This window comes from Anguilla rostrata, chromosome 13 (assembly GCF_018555375.3).
Source record: "Anguilla rostrata isolate EN2019 chromosome 13, ASM1855537v3, whole genome shotgun sequence".
Classification (NCBI taxonomy): Eukaryota; Metazoa; Chordata; class Actinopteri; order Anguilliformes; family Anguillidae; genus Anguilla; species Anguilla rostrata.
In genome coordinates, this window is record NC_057945.1 from 33,563,795 (window position 1) to 33,580,742 (window position 16,948).

General features: G+C 45.2%; 2 protein-coding genes across 2 annotated transcripts in view; one reads left to right on the plus strand and one right to left on the minus strand.

The window, feature by feature from the left end:
* The window catches only part of LOC135238200 (DENN domain-containing protein 2D-like), a 28,434-nt gene extending 25,284 nt beyond the window's left edge, over positions 1–3,150 (minus strand). The window contains exon 1 of the mRNA XM_064305924.1: positions 3,079–3,150. The gene's annotated coding sequence lies outside the window, so the exon portion shown is untranslated. The remainder of the gene's footprint in view (positions 1–3,078) is intronic.
* Positions 3,151–4,098: 948 nt separating this feature from the next.
* On the plus strand, positions 4,099–15,178 carry cry4 (cryptochrome circadian regulator 4). The gene is made up of 11 exons (XM_064305774.1): positions 4,099–4,329; positions 7,607–8,083; positions 8,811–8,927; positions 10,230–10,380; positions 10,706–10,846; positions 11,067–11,237; positions 11,338–11,478; positions 11,631–11,782; positions 12,088–12,185; positions 13,308–13,418; positions 13,863–15,178. Exons 2-11 carry the CDS (start codon positions 7,671–7,673, stop codon positions 14,051–14,053), a joined length of 1,686 nt encoding a protein of 561 aa, XP_064161844.1. The 5' UTR covers positions 4,099–4,329; positions 7,607–7,670; the 3' UTR covers positions 14,054–15,178.
* The last annotated feature ends 1,770 nt before the right edge of the window (positions 15,179–16,948 follow it).

Here is a 16,948-nt window from a genome sequence, read left to right on the forward strand (position 1 = left end):
GTGTCTTCACAAGCTTAGACCAGCTCTGCCGGTGGTCACATGCAGGCACCTCTTCTCTCCTGGCCGAGAAAGAACACCTTTGTTTCTTTCATTTGAGGAACTGCCCGAGCAGCAGAAGTACAGGAGCAGAAGTGGACCTCAGGTCTTAGCGAAAGAAGGCATGTCTCCTTTCTTGGTTTCGTGTGGCATGCAACCTTTGTTTGCCTGACAGTTTGCTTCAGTTCTCACCACCGCTACATCACACCACCACAGAGTCGCACATTGCATGTGTTGCTGTCCTTACTTGTAAAAAATGCCTAATGTCCTGCCTGATGCATGGCGGGAGATATTGTGGTCACCCCGCCCAAAACATTTCACAACCACAATCGGTCACTGCCTGCTTTCAGCTGCAAGTTTCATTAAGTGTCACCCAGTGGACACACACACGCACACCAACAGACAGTTTTACGTTATTTGACAGCTTCCCCTGAAAGCCAGGTGTTTTTAGTCTGACGGATACCACTACGAATGTGGATCATACCCATGACCAAATGAATAAGCCTGCACATTGTAAAATATAGTTAATGACTAATAATAGAGATAATAATTATTGGTGTCGCTTTATATTTTTTGATTTGCGGGTCAATTGCAGTGGTTGTTCTTATCCACACAGCACATGCAAATAATGCAAATACTCTTGATCAGGTTGTTTTGGCTAAAATTAATAATTCACTTGCAGTCACTTGCAATGTTATTTAATAATTTCTTTCTTTAATTTCTTGCAAATTGTGGATGGGATATTCCTCAGACTTGGCCTACTAGATTATTGTTTTTGCATTGGCTCTGTCTTTCCCCCTCTGCTTTTTGTACATTTCCACTAAATGACGAATGCTAAAAGCTGTCAATGTGTCAGTCCTTTTCTCTTTTCCATTGCTCTGTTACACAACACTTTCTGTAAATGCTGAATCCACTGCATCGTGTACTGTACCTGTTCACATGTGAAAGTAGCCATCCACTACAGCTGTCCTTTAAACAAGGAGACCTGGTCTAAAATCATGGTCACAGTGAAATAGTTTATTTGAAAGAGCCTCTAAATTGGCACAAATTCCACAAAATGTCTGTGAAATTTGCCTGGGTCAGACTGTGAGATTGAGTATCTTTGCTACATCTATGACATAACAGGACATAGTTTTGTATGCACAGAAGCAACCCATGCTAGTCCAATTTCTGGGTATTGCATAAGATGTCAAGCATCCCTGACTGAATGAGAAATCCTTCGAAGTGCATTCTGTGTGAATGTCGTCTAGTGTCCACTAGAGGGCAGCGTCTTCTGGGGAAAAAACATAACTGACTCACCATTTTGATCTATTTTTTTGTTTGTTGATAGAACATGCAACATCTACACATTTCGCAGTGCAGAGAGACTAAAAAGTGGGAGGGATGTTCTCCTTACTATTCGCTGTTCATTGAACAATCCTTCATTGAATGGCAAAATGCTCCTTAAATGATTTTCACCATATCCTGACTTAGGAACACTTAAGCAGCCAGTTAACTCTAAGCAATGCAGAGAAACTGAGATAATAAAAAAAACATAATGGTTCATTTAGCTTTCCGGTCACAGCAAGCCAGAGGAGCTTGTGTTACAAATCAAACAGACAAGGACCCATCAACTCCACATACAAGGAAACATTATTTCTTCTTCTAATGGTAGGTTACCATTACAAAGGAAACAAGCTGAGTTACTTAAATACTGGTCAATAATTCTGCATTACCTACAAACTTTAATAAATAAATAAAAAAACAATGCAGCTGAATATGAGATCAATCGGTTAATCAGTCCAAATCAATCATCAGTGTTCACTTCACCAAAGCACTGATAATCTTCAGCAAACTCAACCTCAGCCATGTATGTTCAGTATGTATGACTGTTAGGGGGGACATGGAAGCAGATCAGCCTTCAAAAGCTAACAAAACTTAAACCATTCATTTAAGAAAGCAGTGGAGACAAACCTGATGGACCAGGTCAGTGAGGTGGAGGGCTGCTGGCTAAAAGCAGTCATGAAAAGATCTCACATTGGGCCCCACCACCACAGATAATCCGATCTTCAAATATTTTTTGAGGGCCCCTGTCAGTAGGGCCCTTGCAATCCTCCAAACTCAATCCTCCTAACTCCAAATGGCAATGAGCCTTTATATTGTAAGCATGATGTGGGTCCTGAATGTGTGAGCTCTGAGTCTCTGCAACCAGAGATGGGTACTTTTGCCAAGCAAAACTTTTGCAGAAATTGACTGCCTAATTTGTGTACCCCAGTCCTAGGCTGCCCCTGTAGTGTTGCCCTCAGGTCTCTCGTGGTTTTGTCCTGGAGACCAAAGCTGCTTTACTGAAAAATTACTCAAAATTGCAAGAAGACTGAAACAGACCTACAGGCATGATTAGCTCATATTAGTCATCGCTCTTCCCTGCCATCTATAGAGGAATTGAGGAGCAGGCATGTACACTATATGACCAAAAGTATCTGGACAACCCTTGGTCTGGGGCTGTTTTTTATGGTTTGGGCTAGGGCCCTTAGTTCCAGTGAAGGCAAATCTTAATGCTACAGCATATAATCACATTCTAGGCAATTATGTGCTTTGCCAACAGTTTGGGGAAGGCCCTTTCCTGTTTCAGCATGACAATGCCCCTGGGCACACAGCGAGGTCCATATAGAATTGGTTTTGTAGGGGAATGGTGTGGAAGAACTTGACAGCCCTGCACAGAGCCCTGACCTCAACCTCATCCAACACCTTTGGGATTAGTTGGAAAGCCAACTGCTAGCCAGGCCTAATCACCCAATCAGTGCCCAAACCTCATTTATGTTTTTCTGGCTGAATGTAAGCAAATCCCTTCAGCAATGCTCCACCTCTGCTAACATCTAGTATTAAGCCTTCCCAGAAGAGTGGGGATTGTTATCGCAGCAAAGGGTGGACCATCTCCATATTAATGCCCATAATTTTGGATGAGACTTTGCATGTCAGGTATCCACATACTTTTGGCCATGTAGTGTATTTCTCTGCCTGACTAACATGGCCCTCCATGGCAATGCCACCTCTCTCACTCACCAGAGTTGAGGAGGGCATCAGAGTCAGAGTGCTTTCCCATCTTGGCTGTCTCCCACCAGCCTGGAGCCACACACAAAGATATAGATCAGACCTGCCTAACCCTGTTCCTGGAGACTCTATCATCCTGTAGGTTTTCATTTCAAACCAAATTTGCCTCACCCGATTCTATTAATTAGCAGCTCAATGAGATCCTTAGCTGCTGATTCAGGAGTGCTTTGATTGGAGTGAAAGTCTACAGGACTGTGGATCTCCAGGAACAGATTTGTGCTGTCCTGATATAGACCTGCGCTGCTAGCAGATGTCCCAGCTTATATGTTAGCACTGCCACACGTGGCTTTCACCTCCAAACCTCACCTGTGTAGAACAATATATGGCCTATTCACACCAAGCAGTATGTGTGTCATATTTCAAACATGAAATGACAAAATATTGATTTTATAATCGCAAGATCTGCAGGCAATCGTCAGGCCTTTAGATCTAAGAGAATCACGGAATTTCATGATAAGAAGATAATTTCAGAGTAAAACCGAGATAAAAATGTATCATGTAGACCCTGTTCCTGGAGATTTACCGTCCGGTTTGTTCTCATTTAAACCGTAATTTGGAACGCCTAATTTTAGTAATTAGCAGTTCAACAAGATGTCTTGGAGTGAAAACCTACATGCTGGTATATCTCCTGATCGAAACTTTCATTAGACCAAAGCCTAGCCTTACAGTATATCGCAGTGGAAACGCCAGTGAATACGCCCCTTAAACAGCCCGACAACACATTCCCATTCAACTCACAAGTGCTTAACGCGGCTCAACTAAAGTGTTCTGTTGCAGGAGGGGTGTTACTCTGTTGTGTAATGTTATATATTAAGAATGCCATCAAGACACGAAATGTTACTATTTGAAAAGTTGCACAGCCAAAGAAACACTTACACCATTATGTGTTATTATGCGCTTTATGAAGGTTATACTTTATTTTAGACACTACTATATGCGTACATCCCTATAAAATGCGGCAGTCTCAACGTATAGGCACCGTCTTTGGCTACTATAGACCTAGCAAAGTGCAACGGGAAAGACCTGCATTGGATGGGCTGTGTGTTAGTCCATTATGCAAGTTTGCCCTTCAAACTGAGTAAAAGCTTATTTAATTACTAAGTTTTAGTAATACAAAACTAAATAAAATAGTCTAAGGCAAGTCGAAGAAAACAGGGCAACTGTGAATTCCTATGTGCAAAGACGTAACCTCCAGAAAATAAGGTAGGCTAGCTTTACAATATTTCAACGTATAGCTACGAAGATGGCTGTATAGGACTACATTCTGTAGTTTGAGGAACTAGCTTCTCTAGTTTGAGAAACCAGCTCCGTTTAACTACAGCAACATCATCTCCAACATCCTCTTCTATTACGCCTTTGTATTCTCAATCATTAAGACTTTCGAACCTTGCAACGTATAATTTGTAACGTATATTGTAGTGTACAAAAGGCTCGCGCTCCGTTAGGCCTGGCCTGTCGCCAGCAATTCCTCATGCGCAAACATCCTCCCATAGGAAACCTCCTCGCTAGTTACTTGTTAGTTTTGTGTATGAGGAAAAAAGTGCCTTAGCTTTGATGGTCCTCTCCTGATTACAAATAAATATAAATAAATAAAAAAGGCAGTGTCTTTCAAAGCAATCCTTTTAGGAGAAGTCCTTGTTTATATGGTTCTGTACTGTTTGTCAAAGACATGCTCCACCGAGGTTTTAAAAGAAAAGGCTTGTGAATCGGTTGTTTTCTGTTATTATTTACAAGGGCAAGTTTTTTTTAAACATAATTTTAAAACGTACGTATGTTATATGTTGCAACGGCAGGAAAATATTACGAACATACCCCAGTCATGCATCGTTAGTGCAAATGTAATATTATTGTAAATGGAGAAAAGTTGTCATTGAAAACTGTGCACTCTACATTAACTAGACTGACAGCATTAAGTTATTTTCGTTACCAATGCACCATAATAAAATACATGTACATACATTTGTGAATATTACTTGTCTGTACTATTTTACTTATCCAGGTTTACTGCCTAGGTATAATATGGAAGCACTGTAGTTATATAGGCTACATTGACATAATCACGTCAGAGTAATAGTTTTGATATGATATTTAACATTTTAATAAGACTTCTATTTGTTTGTATTTGCCTTTGGGCAGTTACACTGCATGGTATTTTTGCGTTTTAGGAGTGTAAAATCCCAGAGTATTATTGCGGTTCAATAAAAGATAAGGTGTACAGTGGCATAACATATATGTAAAAATTGTGTCTATTGGGAAAGAATCCATTTAGACAAAATAATTCCATGTCATGTTATGGAGCCAAAAATAGCATACACATGGAAATACATATGAGCATCTGCTTCCTTCATCTCAAAATGTGGGTCTTTATGAGCAGGGTACTCTGGGACACCAGTAATGTTTCAGATTAAACAAAAAATAGCTAATGCTTTAGTTTATAAACATGGTGTTTAAGGTGTTTTTTTTATTTTATTCAAAAAGCATCTTTTTCCTACTATGCAGTCCCTGGCTCCAATTTGTACAACATGGCGCCAGAGAAACTGCACTTCTGCGGCATCAAAGCGCTTTTTGCAAGCCCATGGAAAGTCGATGGGTGACGTCACAGTCACTTTGTCCATATTTTCTTATTTTAAGACTGTATCGTTGTACCCTTGCCTTATTTCCAATGAAACAAACTTTTTGGACGCTTGTTAATTTTCTGAAGTGATTATTCACCCGTGAGAGTTTAATGCCTGAACAGTACTTCATGTTAGACCGTCAGGGTTAAAAGTCAATGGAGATTTTTCTTCCGGAATCTAAACCCCTCAAAATAACTGAGCCCGTGTTTCCACTCAACAACATAGACTCCTGAGACTGATTGGCCTCCTGCCCTCTCCCAGACTTCAGTGTACTGCAGGGCCCAGAGTCTGGCTCAGTGGACACATCAGAGGTGGAAAGTCCAGCGGTCAGAAAGTAGAAGTCAAGTATCAGTCATGTCATGACTTGCCATGTGTTTCTTCCACCCGTGAACTCAGCCACCTGATTTAACTAATTAGTTCATCCCACTGGATGAACAATTGTGCTTATTAGCAATGCCAGGCGATTAGAACAAAATGCTGCGGAGGACTTTACTTTCTGAACCTTAATTTTCCACCTCTGGGACACACGCGCACACTATGAATGTGATGTATCCAGAACGTCTTATTCTAGCATTAACGTTATTCAGCAATCTAAAATGAGTGCATGCAAATCTCCCGCGAAGTGATTGGCCTAATGCGATCTGCTCTCGGTACTGGCTGTTCTGTCTGCCGCTTATTGAGAACGCTGGCTGTGCAGCGGTGCCTGCAGGGGGCGCATACTGACCTACATCTTCTCTGAGCACATTGACCTACTTTTGGCGTCACATTTTGCAATTGAAGCTGAGTTCCTTCACTTTTGTCTTGATTCAAGGTACAATTCGAGGGTTCTTTTGTTATTTCTAGTTCTGACGCCATAGTTAGCTTCCTGTAAAACAAATATTCATTGAGAATGGAATTGTGGTCACCTAATCATAAGACATAATTATCATAGGACATTTTAGCTTCATTTCATTCTTGAGCTTTATTATTTTCATGAAATGTTTCTGTTTTATTTTAGACGTACAAGGGGCGTAATGTTCTTCTTATGGTTGACATGTAAAATGAAAAATGGTGGGCTATACCCTAAAGACCGGTCTGGCATGCCTTCAGTGCAAATCGTGTCATTTCTTCATTTCCCTTCCTCAAGCCCGCTGGAAAGCGAGCTTGGTTTCAATTAACAGGTAAAGTTATTCATGGTAGCCTACTCAATGGGATTGGTGGGGCATGCTTTGTACTTTTCCACGTCTTATTGAAAGACAAGTTACTCACAAGAACAGCGCGATTCAGCCGAAATGTAACAGGCGCGGTGGAGTTTAGTGGGACGGCAGTCAGCGGGCGGTAAGCGTTTTCTTGCCCGGTTAACCAAATTAAGGGTTTAAGGTGCATGGTGCATCTCCCAATTTAGATTCCCAATTTAGATTCATTCAAGAGTAGGTTTTTAGAAATGTTTTTTCAACGTTCTTAGTCACTGTTCTAGGACTCCATTGATTTCAGTTACCAGTAATAATTGTTACATCAGCATTAGAATGTTCAGTTGGCTACGTTCTAATCGCATATTTGTGATCTTGGGCCTTAAAGAGTTAAGTGGTCGATTTTTTTCTGTCTCGTCTGGTCTATAGCAAGTCTCTTGCTTTGAGCTGAACTGACGTGTTGTGATGTCATTATGGCCACGGGTACAGATGGGCATCGGAGTTGTGTCACATGACCTCCTCTTAATCTCCGGGGAGAGCGAATCAGATCTCCTGGATTATGTGTTCTCTCGTGTGGAGTCGTGCAGCATGACTGCCCAGCACCTGCCCAGCACCTTACTGAAGTCGGTGCCTGTGCATTGGTAGCGGTGACTTGCTGGGGGGTGGATTTGTTCATTTCTTACCTTTCTTGCGCAGGTAATCGTGGTAAAACAGACCGAGCGGTCGAACGGAGAGAGAGAGAGAGAGAGAGGGCGCGGCCATGACGCACCGGACCATCCACCTGTTCCGAAAGGGGCTCCGTCTCCACGACAACCCGTCCCTGGTGGCGGCGCTGGAGTCGTCGGCGGCGGTGTACCCGGTGTTCGTGCTGGACCGGGCCTTCCTGGAGGGGGCGACGCGCATGGGCCCGCTGCGCTGGCGCTTCCTGCTGCAGAGCCTGCGGGACCTGCGGGACGGGCTGGCCGCGCTGGGCTCCCGCCTCCACGTGCTGCAGGGCGGCCACGAGGCCGTGCTGCGCCGGCTGGTCCGCCGCTGGGGCGTCACGCAGCTCACCTTCGACGCCGAGGTGGAGCCCTTCTACGCCCGGCTGGACGACGGCCTGCGGGCCCTGTGCCAGGAGCTGGGGGTGCTCGTGCGCTCCTGCGTGGCCCACACCCTCTACGACGTCCGGAGGTACGTCTCCCCTGCAGAGATAGGCCGTACCCCTCGCCGAAGTGTTCATTTTGAAGACTGTATGATGTGAAACCCCCCCCCCCCCCAAAAAAAACATTTGAATTTGATAGCTAGGTAGGTAAATTATGTTAAAAAAAACGCAGAGTTATAATAAAAAGATTATAAGGCAACACAATCATAGGATACAGTGCGCTTGGCTGTTGCATGTGCCAGGACCACGGGGAGATCAACAGCCCTTTCACAGAGCGGAGCCTGCCAGCTGACATATGCTTGCACTTAAAGGGAAATGCCGCAGGGGCGCTTGAGCTCGGTTAAAAGGACAGCGTGATATTTATATGCTGTTGAGTACAGACTGTAACCTTATTCAGTCTTTCAGTTCGAGTTAATCTGTATTATGTATGGACATGTGCATGTGTGCGTGCCTGTGTACAGTGGTGTGTGTGTGTGTACCTGCGTGTGTTTGTGTACGTCTGTGTGCGGTGATGTGTGTGTGTGTGTACACCTGCGTGTGCTTGTGTGCGGTGGTGTGTGTGTGTACACCTGCATGTGTGTGTGCCTGAGTGCAGTGGTGTGTGTGTGTGTGTGTATACCTGCAGGTGGGTGGTTAGTTGAGTGAGGGTGAGTGCACGTATGCAAATGTATGTCTGCGAGTGCGAGGGATACAGAGGAGGGGGGCGGGTGGTGTCGTTTGTGTCTGTAGCTCCCCTGACCTTTGCTGTTCCTGCAGGATTATCAAAGCCAACGGAGGGGAGCCCCCACTGACCTACAAGAAGTTCCTGCAGGTGCTGTCCGTCCTGGGAGAGCCTGACAAGCCAGCGCGGGAAATCACGCTCCAGGACTTCCAGTAAGCGCACGCAGTTCAGCTGAACACCGAGACCATTTTTCTGTTCTCTGCCAGTTTGGAGTGGCCAGTCATAACTGAGAGGCGTGTCCTGACGCTGCAACGTTCTCTGTAAATTCTGGTGGGTGCCAGCCTAGCAAATGCATCCCCCCAAAGTGTTTGCACCTGGGTCTTGTTTCCCCTCACGCTCCAATCCACCACCTGCTGAGTTACGCACATGCCTATTTATATATTTTTCAGAAAAGTATTCGGCAGGTGCGCAGTTCAGTCCATGAAGACGTTGGATCCTTTATGAGCTTTACCCCTCATCGACTATTTACACTCAAGTAGAAACATTTGTAACCACCGCATAGTCAGTCTGTGGTTGAAAGATACCAATATGACTGTATTATTGAACAATATTACTCATGTCCCCAACAGAACACCAGGTACTACTACAAATTGAATGAAACTCTTTCCAGGATTTTAGTTGCACTTAGTTACAGTGTTTGTAATGGAAATGCATATTTCTTTAAGCTTGTGAGAAGCACACATTCTTGCTCATCTCTCTTGGGTCTCTGGGCCAGTACATCGCTATTAAAGTAATACTACTACTGAAAAAAATAAGATTAAAGATAATTTTTCACAGCCCCCGGAGTGATTTGCCCTTCGCTGTGTGTAACCTAATCTGAGAGTAAGCTGTGGGATCTGGGCCTGATGGGGAGATTGTTGCTTGGCGGCGGACGCGAGTGCTATCATTTCCCGGTGCATTGACGGCGCTACGGCAACAGATGCTGCCCGTGACTCCGAGCGGCTTGCGTTGCGTGAACGGCTCCACGTGTGACGACGCAAACGTGGCTGGGAGGCGCGGAACAGTCAGCCGCAGCCGCGCAGCCAGCAGAGTCCCGTACGCACCTGCTGGAACGGGGTCATCAGGCAGCCCCCCCCCCCCAATTCTGTGCCGCTCCAGATGAAAGCGTGGGCCCTTATCTCCCACCGAGAGAGAGAGAGATGAGATCAGCAGCTCCGTGCGGCTGCTTTCTGTGGTGAACTGCTGGAGTGCAGCTTTTTTCCCCCTCGCTTGATAAAAAAGTAGTTCTACTGGCTTCACGTTGGCTAAAGGAAGAAGTCATGGTTGATTTCGGACAATATTTGCACATCTCCCGGTCCAAGATGGCTCCTAAACTGGATTAGCCAGTGAGAGGTTTTTCTGCAGTACACAGCTCTTCTCTGAAAATATTTCCATGTCTTTTTCGTTGGGTTTTTTGGTGCCATGAAAGAGAAGGCCCACCCTTGAAGTGTACCATGGTAATTATTTTCTTTCAGGAAGTGTAAAACTCCTGTGGATGATGGAAATGACGAGCAGTACCGGATTCCAAGCCTGGAGGATCTTGGGATAGAGGTGGACCTGGAGGTCTTGTGGCCTGGTGGGGAGAGTGAGGGACTGAAAAGACTGGAGAAGCATTTTGAGAGTCAGGTACAGCATGAGAACTGTGGAACTGGGTCACAGAGTGCATGAAAGCACATTCTTGGCAGTACAGTTTTTTGGCATGATTGTGTTCCGTAGAGTTCTGCTTATAATCAGCTGCATTCAAGCTATTTTTCCCCTCATACACTATTTTTAATTTTAAAAAATTTTTTAAAGTCTGGGAGTTCATAGCTCCAAAAATATATTCCATAGCTTGGATAAAAGAAATGTTCTGATAGCTATACATACAACTTTGCATGGGGTTGAGGAAAGAGTCTATATCTGACTATGGGAAAACATCTATGTGTTTGTGATGTACATCTGTCTCTCTCAGGGTTGGGTTGTCAACTTCTCCAAACCCCGCACCATTCCAAACTCCCTGTTACCGAGCACAACCGGTCTCAGTCCCTACTTCAGCCTGGGCTGTTTGTCTGTCCGCTCCTTCTACTACAAGTTGTCCAACGTCTATGCACAGGTGAGCCACGCTCGCGAGAGCGTCCATATCACCATCCTGGTGCATTGTGGGTAACAACAGTATGTTCATTCCTTGTCAGGCTATCAAAAGAAGAAAGACCTTATCTGATACACTGTTAAAGCTGAGTGGTTTTATGCTTTCAAAGTTGTCTCAGTGTTCCTCAGATAGGTTCCACGATGAGCAGTTACTCACACTGAGTGTGTCCGTCTTCCCTCTGCAGTCCAAGAACCACTCCCTGCCCCCAGTGTCACTCCAGGGGCAGCTGCTGTGGAGAGAGTTCTTCTACACTGTCGCCTCTGCCACCCCCAACTTCACCAAGATGGCCGGCAATCCCATCTGCCTCCAGATCGGCTGGTACGAGGACCAGGCGGCGCTGGAGAAATGGAGGACGGTGAGTGGCTGTCCCGTGTAAGCGAGGCGCCGGGTTCAAGGTGAGCTCTGTGCTGCGGACGCCTCGGAGGCTCACCTGCTGTCCTGGTGCTTCCCCGCAGGCGCAGACGGGCTTCCCCTGGATCGACGCCATCATGACCCAGCTGCGGCAGGAGGGCTGGATCCACCACCTGGCCCGGCACGCTGTGGCCTGCTTCCTGACCAGGGGGGACTTGTGGATCAGCTGGGAGGAGGGCATGAAGGTACTAAGGAGTATGGAGGAGAGTATACAGTTTGAGTACTGAGTGAGGCTATAGGGCAGGGCTGAAAGGGTGACAGCAGGAAGATCCTTTGCAGGGTCTGAGATGGCAGTTGTGAGTCTGACCTCTACACTGGCCCTCTGCACCGTGTGCAGGTGTTTGAGGAGTTCCTGTTGGATGCAGACTACTGTGTGAACGCTGGGAACTGGATGTGGCTGTCGGCCAGCGCCTTCTTCCACCAGTACACCCGCATCTTCTGCCCCGTGCGCTTCGGGCGCCGGACTGACACCGATGGACAGTACCTCAGGTGGGACATTTCTGCTCTCTTCACGTTTGGGATTTCGGGGGGAGAAATCTGATTGGTTTCTGCCAATTAAATAAAATTATCTGCATCTGTCTCTAGAGATATCTCACTTTAAAGTCATATCTACACATCTATCATTTCATATCTACACCTGTGCAGCTCTGGTGCCTCTGTGGAATAGGCGGGATCTTTACTCCAGGATTTTTAAAGGGCCCTTTCCTCTCAGAACCTTGTTAATCTCTATCAGCAGACTCGGGCGTTGATGTGGCGGTTGGGATTCGGTTTATTTTGTTCGGGTCGCCTTACAGGAAATATCTACCAGTGCTGAAGAACTTCCCCTCCAAGTACATCTACGAGCCGTGGACTGCTCCTCTGGAAGTGCAGCAGGAGGCTGGGTGTATAATCGGTATGTTCATCGTCCTGCCCTTCAGCAGCATGCTTCTCCCAGCTTTACAGCTTTTCAGTGCAAAATTAGCAGAATAGTATTTTATTTTTATTGTATTTAACCATTATTTAACCAAGAAAACCCCCATTGAGATTGAAATCTCATTTGCAAGGGGGACCTGACGTGAAACACAAAGTTACCCAACAAGACTTACACCTAACAAAATGTACAAACATCAAATGTGAAATGAGACAGAGGTGTAACATGAAATGTCTTATCATCTATGTTACTGCTTCCAGATGTTGTCCTGGGAGTGTAGATAATGTTTTGTGCTCCAGAAAGTTAGCATCAGCAAAGATTATCTTGAAGTTGCTGTAATCTTCCAGTCGGCAGCTGTGGTTGAGGGCATAGTATCAGAGTTAGATAACATGTACTACATGTAGGACAACACATGCTGTCATATTTTCCGTTATGTTTATGGAATGCCCCTGTAGCATGGTGTCCGTTCTATTGTTCATATGTTGTCCTCACTGATGGCTGTGAATGGCAGCAGTGTAGTATAATGGATAATGGGTAGGGAGCTGGGATAAATTACCCAGGTTAAGGTTTCAGGTTCAGTTTTCAGGTAGGGCACAGCCATTGTACCTTGAGCAGCATAATTAACCTAAATAGCTTCAGTGAAGATCCTGCTGTATCTCTGGATACTGGTGGGTTGGGGGTTGGGGGGGAGTTGGTGGAGTGTAAAACAGTTGCTCTGGATAAGAGTGTCTGCTGGGTGCCAGTGATGTCATGTCATGCAAATGTATGCTGTCCGGGTCTTTACAGACTCATCACAATCTGACGAGTTAAGTGAACTGCGGGGTTGTTGCGGAAAGAGTTGAAAATGTTGCCTTTAATTAAACAGCGGGTTAAAAATGGACCGCGGTACCCGAAAAACCTGCATCTCTACATAAAATCAGAAAGCGTGGAAGCTCATCAATGCGTGTTCCTAATGACCTCGATGCCTTACAGGGCTGAGTGGAGCAAATACTCTGGGGTTCCCAGAAAGCCCCGATCTGGTCTAATCTGAAATGTACCCGCTCGGCTGTACACCCCCGTGTGTGTACGGTATGGCACTGAGGTTTCTCTCCCGTCTGCTTGCAGGGAAGGACTATCCCCAGCCCATGGTGAACCACCAGGAGGTCAGCCAGAGGAACATGGCCCTGATGCGGCAGCTTCGGAGTGAGCAGGAGGGCACCGCCCAGCTGACCCGAGGTCAGTAGCGTTCACCGCTCTGTCCCAGTCACTATCAAGCGGCATCCTTCAAGAATGAGCTCTCTTAACCCTTTAACGGGGCGGCAGTGTAGGACAGTGAGTAAGGAACTGGGCTTGTAAGCAAAAGGTCATAGGTTCGATTCCTGGGTTAGGACACTGCCGTTGTACCCTTGAGCAAGGTACTTAACCTGAATTGCTTCAGTACATATCCAGCTGTGTAAATGGATACAATGTAAAATGCTATGTAGAAGTTGTGTAAGTCGCTCTGGATAAGAGCGTCTGCTAAATGCCTGTAATGTAATGCAATGTAAAAGTGTGAGATCACAAATACGCGATTGGCCCCAGCATTGGCTGGTGCTTCGCCTACATATCAAATTGTAAGTGCTGTCAAATTGGCCCTGGTTTTATTCAGCAATGTTGCACTGTGCCCTGTCCTGCACACAGATGTGACGGACGACCCAATGGAGTCTGGCGTGAAGAGGGACCGCCAAGACAGCGGGCCCTCGGAGGACGCGTCCGAGACGCTGGAGAGAGCCAACAAGCGCTTCAGCCCCGACGGAGACTGCAAGGCCCAGTCCGTCAGCTGGACCTCCGACCCCATCCGTCTGCCCGAGCTCAGCGAAGGGGTCATGTGACTCGGGGATGGTCATGTGACGTGATGGGGGAGGGGGGGCTTCTCTCTGCTCCTGTGGCAGGCGGGGACCTGACCCAAACCAAAGCACGGACCACTGAAAACATTCATACTACTAATAATCTCGACTGAAATGGCTGTGGACTGGCAACACAACGACAACACTGTTGGAGGCCGACTTTCAAACTGAGGAAATGCATGCATATTGCACCGAGTTGATCTGCTTGCTTTTCATGCATACTGCATGCACCTGAGAACTTTTTGTTCTAGCTGTATAAGCTATGATGTGTAGTTTCTTGTAATAATCGTACTACCTCCGATTTTGTTAGCTGTATACAGACAGTGGTACAGTTGGCAGTAGTCTTACCGCATACAACACAGTGCTTCCTGATGCCAAGTAGTCTCCACCCCTCCTCCCATGCTTCATGATTCATGTCGATGGATTAGATCAGGGCTCCTCTGTCTTATCCTGAAAGGGCTGGTGTGGGTGCTGGCTTTCCTTCCAACCAAGCAGTAACACACTTGATTCTATTAATCAACCACCAGAGTCTTTGCTAAGGGCCCTGATTAGTAGAATCAGGTGTGTTGCTGCTTGGTTGGAACGAAAGCCTGCACCCACACCGGCCCTTTCTGGATAAGATTGAGGATCCCTAGATTAGATGATCTCTTAGGTTTCCCTTTAATATATACCTGATGTGAACCAATGTATGCCTTTTAAATTAATATTGTGACTCATACTTGTGGAATACAAAATGTTTTGTCAGGTTTAAATTTTTAAAATTTGAGTACGAGGGCACTTACCTATTTTTTGGAGAATATGTGTGAATGGAACCTGGGAGCGCTACACGGCACGGGTATAAAAGACTGAAAATGGAAAAAGGAAAAAAGATTTTTCCAGTTGTAGGGTCCTTGTTCTTTTTTTTTTTTTTAAGAAAATGGCAATGCATGAGGCAATTTCCCATCACCATTGGTTGTGTTCTGATTTGAGAGACAATCAAGAATCATTTGAAATATAAAGCCCTTCTACCATGTCATATTTTATCCTTATTCAGGTTGGTAAACTGGCATTGTGTAACTTTATTTGTGTATCTAACAGAAATAGATTCTAAAATAGATATTTTTTTCTGTGCCATCTTTCTCCTGGGTTTATTTTTTTTATAATGTGATGACAGAGGTGTATCTGCATCTGTGGATCTCTTCTAATGGTGAATAATAAGCCCCACTGGGCACGTGTGGTGCTGTCTATAAGCTGTTGGCCATAAGTGATTCCTCCCTGTGCAGACGGGGGTTTGATCCCTACCACAGCCTTTTCTAAAGGGGGGGGGGGGGTGTAATGTTCCACTATGCTATTTAAAAAAAAAAGTGTTGCATGATGGGTATCATGCAGGTAGAAAATGAAAAAGCTTACTGAAGACTGCTCAGCAGTCACTGTGCAGACAGGGAGATAGGGAATGTGCGGTGCGATCAAGCGATCACAAACGGTAAAGGAGGGTATAAGTACACAGATTAAGGCGCAGCCACTTCCTTACTTACTGATTTAAGGAGGCATAGTGGAGGCAACATATATTGTCCGTTGCCATTCTGTGCCTTCCATCAGACTGTAGGCACTTACAGTAAGCTCCAGTGCATTTATTGGGGTTCCCTGATTGCCCAAAAATGCTAATTGATTTTAAAAATAAATAAATAAAAAATTTGATTGTAAAAGATCTTGGATTCTAACTGAAGGAGTGCTTGAAGGTGTTCAGTTCCCTGATGGTGTAAGTATTTGTAGAAATGCCCGCCCTTTGTGAAACTTTTCCTGCACAATGAACATCCAACCTGTTGTGCCTTCAACAACACTGGTGTTCTGATTCACAAATTAACCTAATTCAGACTAAATGTGGAATAATACAACATACTGGCAGGTGATAAATTGTGTCACTGATTCCTACAGTCAAAGCTTTTGAATGTGCCTAATTTTTCTTCATGTTTGCAAATTTTATTCCAGCATTCTAATGACCCTCTGTCGATAAAAGCAAAATAGTGCAGTGGCACAGATATTAATATAATATGTTCGTCAGACCAGTCCTTCACTCTAGCTACAGTGTATCTATCAGTTTAAATATTAGCTCAGCCCATGTAGACACGTCCTGCAGTCTTCATTGGCACATTGTCATGGCCTGTGCACTCCCAGGTCATTGCTGAGGAAGGAGATCCTTGTCCACCTGTCAGATTATGTTGATTATCACTGTGGTTGGCACTGTCACCTCGCAAGAAGGTCCTGGGTTTAAGTCCCAGCTGGAGCCTTTCTGTGTGGAGTTTACATGTTCTCCTCCCCATGGGTTTTCCCCGGGTACTCTGGTTTCCTTCCACAGCCCTAAGGCATGCGTTAGGTTAATTGGTTAATAACTATTGTGATGGATTGGCGACCTTATCAGGGAGTATACCCCCCCCCCCCCCCCGACCAGGAATAAGCATGTTACATAATGGATCAATGTTGATACATTGTCTTCTATTACAGTATGTAAATAAGAGTTTTAGCAATAACCCAAAACCATAACCATCCTGTGGCTACAACCGGGGTATCAGTAGACCCGTGATGTGATCAAGTTAACAGACATCCTAATATAAACGATATGTATATCTGTGTAGGACTATACATATCACCAGTAGGCCTATACACGTCAGTAGTATACATTTAGAGTGGCTAATTTTACAGGCTTTCAATGTGAGATGAAATAACCACGTGGGTCTGTCTGCACCCATCAAGTTAAAGGGCATTGATACAGCTTTAAAAATATATTTCGCTGCGACCATCTCCCGTGCGAGGAATTTTTGACGCAAAAATAGGGATGCTACAGCAATGCCTGTGCAAGTTTGCGACTACATGGACAGTGATAACCCGGAAGAATCACTAAAT

Excerpts from the sequence above, each read along its gene's own strand:
- cry4 (XM_064305774.1), top strand. The coding sequence starts at position 7,671 with ATGACGCACCGGACCATCCACCTGTTCCGAAAGGGGCTCCGTCTCCAC. Across the intron at positions 12,186-13,307 it reads GGAGGCTGGGTGTATAATCG|GGAAGGACTATCCCCAGCCC; the intron begins GTATGTTCATCG and ends GTCTGCTTGCAG. Across the intron at positions 13,419-13,862 it reads CACCGCCCAGCTGACCCGAG|ATGTGACGGACGACCCAATG; the intron begins GTCAGTAGCGTT and ends TCCTGCACACAG.